General features: G+C 38.5%; 1 protein-coding gene across 1 annotated transcript in view; it reads left to right on the top strand.

Annotated features, from left to right (window-relative positions):
• The first annotated feature begins 4,412 nt into the window (after positions 1-4,412).
• The window catches only part of TET2 (tet methylcytosine dioxygenase 2), a 24,886-nt gene continuing 21,131 nt past the window's right edge, over positions 4,413-8,167 (top strand). Inside the window, exon 1 of the mRNA XM_006881118.1 lies at positions 4,413-7,689. Within this exon, the coding sequence (XP_006881180.1) occupies positions 4,413-7,689 (3,277 nt within the window). The remainder of the gene's footprint in view (positions 7,690-8,167) is intronic.

Genomic DNA, 8,167 nt, shown 5'->3' with positions numbered 1-8,167 from the left:
AGAATCCTTAGCCTCAACGTTTGATGAAGGTGAGGGATATCTTAGAGTTCTTTTCCAGTCAGAACCTAGGAAGACGGAGTCTCTGGTTAGTTAAAAGGATGCTTGTTTGAACCTATCCAGTGAGTCTTGGGAGAGAGACTTAGTGATTTGTTCATGAAATGTCAGACTCAGGATAGACATCTCAGTGAAATTTTCAATTAGGATAATCTTGGAGATTATCAACAAGGATGCATGTAGGTCATGGTCACTACCATCTAAAAGAAGGGGGGAGATCACAACTGACCCTCTTCCTCCCAAGAACTGCTTTAATTTCCTCCTATTGCATTTTGTTTTCTTCTTCTCTAGTTCTAACAATTTCCCATCAATTTTCCATAATGTGGTGACCTATCTGTTGCTGTGCTTTAGGAAACCATGTCACCAGTATTGGAAATACCAGCAAAGTCATCTGTAGTAGATGACTTTCAGCATAAGTTCAAGACTATAGAACCTAAAAATCAAGACTGTTCTTTCTGAAGTAATGTCAGTTTAAAGACTAAGGCTAGCATGTCACCAAACATGGAATTTTAATGACTCCATATGCACATGAGAGATGGGCAATTAATAAGTAAGAATCAGGTGGAATCAATGTTTTGGGTCGTGATGTCAATGAAAAATTGAGTATATGATTGACTTCAAAAAGTAATAATAAATTTGTCTTCAAATAAATAAAATCAGGGTTCTCCTTAGAAGCAAGTATGGTAAGACTTCACCTCACATCCTTTGGGCCTGTTGTCAGGTAGGGTCAGTCATTTGAAACAAGGACATTTTGCTTGATCAGAAAAAGACCAGCCAAAGAAAGGAAGTGTCCTTATCTGACTCCTACATTAGACTCCAGAGTGACTCAGCAATGGGTTTTAGTACAACAGAAATTGTGTGGATGGTGCAGGATCAGGCAAGGTTTCTTTCTGCTCTACTTACTCTATTATGGATTGGATACACCTTGATACCATCTAACTATAAAATGTGTTTAACTGTGTAATAATATTAGACTTAATGTCTATAAGCCTTTGATTATTATAATGTTCGCACGTTTTTATGCATGGTTCTCCTGTGTTAATGTATGTATGGTTGTCAGAAAATTTGATTAGTATAGATTTGCAATCATGTATATGTGTATGAGTATGTGTATGTGGAAAGTTTCCCTAATTTTTTCCTATTATAAGTAGGATTTTATGTTTATGTATGATTTTTACTAAATTAATATTAAAAGATAACCATTAGATTGATTTTGTTAAATTTCCCTCCAAGAATTCATTTATTTTATTTTTTGTTTGCTTTACAAAGTTCATATACATTGTCATTCACACTATTATTCATTCACGTTGTGTTTCATACACTTATTCTCATTCATTATGTTTTAAAAAATTAATCATTGTTAGATTATGCAAACTAATACCTTGTCTTTTCTAGTCCCCATCAGATCATTTCCATTTCCTTTACCTCCTCCCTCTACCTACCAAATTGTGCAAACCTGTGTATTTTGCCCCTACCCGTCCTCACCCCTCTAGTCAAACACCTTCCCTCCCTTAGATCCCCATACTTTACTAATCATCTTTTTATTTTTACAATACATTCTTAGGCAGTATATCCTTATGAAACTGAGTTAGTGACTCAGCATCATTCTTTTCAGTCTCTCCAAAGTTATGTAGTATTTTTCCCAATCATTGCTCCTGAGTTCTGCATAATATTCCATTGTTTGATAGTACCACAATTTCTCAAGCCATTCACCTTGGTTGGACATTTGAACTATTTACACATTCTTGTGATGGATGATAACACTGCTATGAACATTGGTGTACAAATCTCTATGCCTCAGTTCTAATTTCCTTGGAGTAAACTGTTGGTATTGGAATAATTGGGTCATAAGGAGTTTCAATGCTAAAGTTTGTTGAGGAAATGCCAAATCGCCTTCCAGAATGGTTGCACCATTTTATAATCCCTTCAACAATATAAGAGTTCCTATCTCTCCAATTCTCTCTAACATGTATTCATTTATACTGCTGAACTTTGCCATTGTTACTGGTGTAAGACGGTATCTCATTGTGGTTTTGATTTCTCCCTCTTATTCCCAGTGATTTTGAGCATTTCTGCATGTGTCTGTCTGATTGAGTCTTTCAATAATATATAAGGTATGTCTTCAAGTTTATAGCAATTTACTTTATTCCAGTGGAGTTATCAACTATATCTTGGTAGCTTTCTTTCAATTCTTGATTTTTAGGGTTAAAAACATGTGCAAATGTTTGTGATATGAGACTAGACACTTAGAGATCATCTTGTGAATTAAATTATATACCCTAGTGACTATTTAATTTGGTAACTGGCAACCTCTTCCCAATACTCTGATGCCCCCATACCCTGACCCCGCCTTTCTATGGTTCTTCTATCAGTGCATTCTTTCATTCTCACCCTTCCTGACATTTTTTACTTTTGTGCTCCTGTGTTTTGAGAATCTCCTTGGTGTCTACTTTATCACCCACACACTCACTTATTGACCTTGAGGCCCATTTTGGTGCTTGCATGAAAGATACCCAGTAAAGTCTCTCTCCTACAGAGTCAGAGGTGCATTCAAGGGGTCACCTCTGGGTCAGCGGCACAACTCTCTCCAGATTATACCTCTAAGCACCTTTGTTGTGGACCATCGAGTCACAACCCAGAGCTGATGAAAACCCATGGTTTTGAGAGACACAAGAAGAGATTGCAGGTGGATTCAAACCCTGTGCCTTTCTGATTGCAGTGCAGCTTCTGCATCAGAGTGCCCTAGTGTTTTCGGTTCTTTTAGTTTTTGTACCAATGTGGCCACTAGTTATACTCCTGAAAATGACAAAACAAAACCACACACACAAAATCAATAAACAAACAATTAACAAAAACTCTTTTGTATATGTGTAGATTTATGTGGTGCAAGATGCAGCTACCATTCTTGAGTGATTTAGAAAGAGTCAAATCATGTAGAGGTAAATTACAATCCTAAATGCATATTGGTAAAATGAGATGCTGATCCATTTGCACACTAATGTGCTATTTTTAAGTCATGCATCATAGCATCTTCAAAGAGGCCTGTCATAATTATGATGGATTAGACTGCAGAGTCAGCCCTCGATGCAGTAATTGTTTCACAGATGCTGCTGATGCGACTTGAATTTATAATAAATTATTGTCAGATGCAACAGACAGAGCAAAACCAAATATCAAAAGATAACTGCTGTGACTAAAACCTGTTTTGGTCTTAGGAGGCCCAAGTCTTACCTACTATTCAAGCCTCATTTTCAATTGAGATTCTTCCTAAATCTGTTTTCTGACAGAAGGAAACAATGTTAAGATACTTTTTTGAAGAAAGTATATATACTATATATAGCTCAAACTCTATTCACTAGCTAAAATCTGAGAGTGAACATATACTATACTGCACATCTTTTTTATATTAAATAAGTAATTATAATTTTACCTTTCACCTCTTAACATGTTTTTGGTTCCTTAAATGTCCATGTATACACAATATTGAGTTATTGGGGGAAAAATATAAAATATAAATCATACCTGGTGGAGAGTCAGTGAAAAAAGATACCTTCAGTGAGATGAAATGACACAGTGGCAGTAATCATTGTGAAGATGGCATAGATTCAGACAGTGTTTAGTGTAGCTAGGTCTGAACACCTAACAGACATGGTTAGGGGCTCGGCTGCTAACCAGTAGGTCAGCAGTTAAAACCCATCATAGACTCAGCAAGCTGTCTGATTATTAAAAAGTTACCTTGGAATTGCATTATATTGCCTGCATGAGGGTATTGTATCTTACACCATAGAAATTGTTTGGAAAAACGAAGTTAATGAATCTGATTCAGACATGGACCAACACAATACAACTCCCTAAAAACTGTTTCATAACAAACTGAAGAGAACCTTGAAAGGAACAGACTGCATTATGGGTGAAACCTTATCAAAAGCTGTAAAGTAATAGAATGTAGATTTAATAAATAAGACTGAGGGAGATTCACGGAATATATAGGAAATCAGTTGGAGGGTCAGCAGTGGGAGAGCAAGTATTTCAATATTTATTTGGTAATTATTTAAATTGTACTTATATAACTTAACTCAGAGGCGCACGGTTCAAATCCACCCGATGCTCTGCCAGGGAAGGAGGGACAATCTCCTCGTGTACCAGTCAGATCCGATTTGATGGTACACACACACACACACACACACACACACACACACAAAATAATAAAATAAAAAGAAAATTTTAAAAAAAAATGTATTTATATAACTTAATGTTTATTATGCTGCTGTGTGGTTAGTGTCTATTAACAGTTCATTTTTTTTTTTAATTTTTGTGTTTTAGAGTTCATTCAGAGGGCAGCCTTGTGGATAAGCCTGATGGAACAGAATAGAAGCAACCATGTTGAGGGCAAAAGACCATTCCTGACACCATCTCCTCCTGCCGTTTGCCTGGCAGACTCTCCAGCTGTACAGTCCCAGAATCGAAGACCATTTCTTGAGAAACCTCATTCAGAAGTAAATGGAGACACCAAGTGGCACCCAGGCAGTAGTCATTTTGCACTATGCCCCGAGAAAGCAAGCCAGGGTTGCCGTCTAAGTCCAGGCCTGATGCAAGAAGAGAAGGGGTACGAGCTATTGCTTATGCAATATCAAGGAATAAAACGTACAGTTAGTGAACCTTCTCTGTCTGGGTTCTATCAGTACAAGAAATTAAAACTAAACCAAAAAGCTAATGGAAAAAGAAATAACTTCCAGGGAAACGAAGAGAAAAATCCAGGTGAAAGCAGCAGTCAACCAAATGTCTCCAATTTGAATGATAAGATAGAACCTGGGAGCTCAGTAGCTCAAGAAAATGCAGCTTTAGCCAATTTTTCAACCCAAAACTGCAGTGGGTCTGAAAATTCAGAACCTCAGATTCTGAATGAGCAGGAGGAGAAAAATGTCAACGACAATGACAAGAATATTATGTTACTTAAAAACAAAGCAGTGCTAATGCCTAATGGTGCTACAGTTTCTGACTCTTCCATGGAAAACACACATGGTGAACTCGTGGAAAAAACACTGTCTCCATATTATCCAGATTGTGTTTCCATTGCGGTGCAGAAAACCACATCTCACACACAAGCCATTAATAGCCCAGCTACTAATGAGTTGTTGCATGAGATCACTCATCCATCCCATACCTCAGGGCAGATCAATTCCACACAGACCTCGAATTCTGAGCTGCCTCCAGCACCCACCACAGTGGTGACTGAGGACCATGATGCTAATAAGACTAGTAAACCAACTGCAGTGCTTCGTAACTATCCCGTTGAGAAACCTGAAATGTCTCCATCTCCTGGAGAGGGCTGTACTCTCCAGGGAACCACAAAGCTAGTATCTGAAGAATTCTTTTCAAGTTCCGGCAACAATTCACAAGCTCCTGGTGGCAGCTCTGAATGGTATTTAAAGCAAAATGAAATGAATGGTGCTTATTTCAAGCAAAGCTCAGTGTTCGCTAAGAATTCCTTTTCTGCCATTACCACACCACTACCATCACAGTTCCTTCTTTCTTCTCCACCTCTTGTCCCACAGATCCCTCAGCTTCCTCCAGGAAGAAGAGGCATTTTTGATCAAATTTTAGAACACCACCACTTCTCCAACCAAAGTAACACAGCTCTTTTAGGGGAAGTGAAAATACAGACTCAACCAGAGGTACAACCATCCCAGAGTCCTAACTCATCTAAAGGTGTATCCAGTCCTTCTCTGATGCTTCCTGAAAGGTCTCAGAATAATTGCATTAATAAGAATGAGATACAGAATCCAGGGACATTGGCTGGTCCTTTGTGTTCTGAGGAAACAAAACAAATATCAGAACATCTCAAGTTTAATTTGCCAGTTCTTAGCAATGCAGATTCACAGGGTCACTTTCAGCAATTGACAGGACATAAAGAACAAAAGATTCTACAGGATCAAGATAAGAAACAGGCACCCCCAAAACAGTGTCATCCAAAGCTAGGTTTGATTGAATTAAAAGCCCTTCATTTTCATCAAGCTGAATCCTGCCTTAAAAATAATGAAGCATCACTGCAATCAGTTCTTCAGTCTGAATCCAATCTTTCTAGTCAGATAACCTCCAAACAATACACTGGAAATTCCAACATGTCTAGGGGACATCTAGGGCAAGCTAATGTCCAGAAAGTATTGCAGCCAGAACACAGGTCCCAAGGACAGTCTCAAGGTGCAGCAGACCAGCGTCTTGAGTTCCAAAACCCTTCATACCAGGTACAGGTCTCCAAGACTAACCCATCACCTGAAACCCACAGGCAATCAGTGCCTGCTCGTAGACTTAATTTTCTAGACCAGATTCCCAAACTGAGAAACTCAAGACCAGATCTCCAAATGGAGAAACTCATGCCCACATCATTAAACCTGGACTTGAATCAACAAATTTCAGAGACTGGGCTTATCTTGAGCTATAAGCCTCATAAGCAGGCAGCACAAACATCCCATAATACACATCTCTCTCAAAACCAGCAACAACAAAAGTTGCAAATGCAAAATAAAGAACACATACCCCAGGATATGTCACATCCCCAGAACAACAGCATCAAGCAAAGAGAAGGACTGTGTTTAGGCCAGATCAAAGTTGAAGAATGTGTTCATGGTGAAAACCAGTATTTGAAACCAAGTAAGTTCCAGACTCCTAACACCCAAATAGGACTGGAGCAAGGGCAGAATATTAATAATAGAAGTTTCCCTCACATTCAAATGCTGAAATCAAATGCAAGCAATGGACAACTCTCTTCTGTGAACAATACACTAGTTCCAGCAAGAAAAGAACAGACCCCAAGTACTGAACTTTTTACAGGAAACAAGTCTCAAAACTTGCACTTCATGCAATATTTTCCAAATAATGTGACCCCTAAACAGGAAGTTTTCCAAAGGTGCTTTCACGAACAAGAACAGATGCCTCAACCATCTTCCGCATTACAAGGATGTAATAGAAGCCAAGATACATCTGTTCAACAAGCTGCACATGTTGCTCAGCAAAGGTACTTGAAGCATAGCCATGCCAATGCTTTCTCTGTGCCTAATGTGGGAGGAAGTCATATGCAGACCCCTTCCCAAAAGGACATTCAAAAGTTTGCTGCCCTACGGTGGCATCTCTTACACAGAAAAGAACAGCAGCAAACTCAACAAGCAAGCTATAATCAGATGCAAAGGCTCATTAAAGTTGAACCTGGGTCCAAGCCTTATTCTTGTATGTGCCACAAGCCACCACATGCAGAAAACAAAATGTGGAAAAAGATACCTAAACAAGAGACTCAGTCTGTGAGCTGTGACAATGCACAGCCAAACAGCATCGTTGAAAATCATCTAAAACAGTATCAGATCAAATCCGTTAGATCGCAGAAGCAAGGAACAGTTGAAATGTCAGGATCAGTCACAGTGTTAAGTACTCGAACCAGTGCTGCAGAGCTTGATAGTCACACCTCAGCTTCAGAGCTGCAAGCAACTCCTTCTTCAGAAAAGACACCAACTAAAAGAACAGCAGCTTCTGCCCTCAATAACTTTTTAGAGTCACCTTCTAAGTTTGTAGATATGCCCATAAAAAATTTATTGGATACACCTGTCAAGACGCAATATGATTTCCCACCATGCAACTGTGTAGGTAAGTGGCAGAAAGATACTGAAACACATAGTGTTTATCCAGAATTAAGTTCGGGAACTTTTGTTGAGATCTTGAGCCTGGCAGCATGTTTTGAAAGGCTCATAATCTGAAGCTTACTTTTTTCCCCCTTCAAATTACAGAGTCCAGTGTATCACTTACTTACAACTTTTTCCAGAGAAATGGAGACAATTATGTTTTCCCCTCTCCTCAGATCCTTTAATGTCATCTTGGTGTAACAGTCACTTAACTCCTTATATATCTTATGGAGAGATAGCCAGACAGTAAGAAAAAGCCATTAAAATGAAGATAACATCCATGTGCACACTAATGAAAGTACTAAGAAAAAGAGATGGTAATATTCTATACAAGGGAGAAATGATTTTTTCCCCTTAAATAATTTCTTCTTTTAAATAAGGTTCAGCCTTTGGCTTACAATGTGCTATTTCTGATTAAAAATTACTGTAATTAAATTTGCTGA

This window comes from Elephantulus edwardii, unplaced genomic scaffold, assembly GCF_000299155.1.
Source record: "Elephantulus edwardii isolate Elephantulus edwardi_28Jun2011 unplaced genomic scaffold, EleEdw1.0 scaffold00012, whole genome shotgun sequence".
Classification (NCBI taxonomy): domain Eukaryota; kingdom Metazoa; phylum Chordata; class Mammalia; order Macroscelidea; family Macroscelididae; genus Elephantulus; species Elephantulus edwardii.
This window is presented reverse-complemented; position numbering and strand designations above follow the sequence as displayed.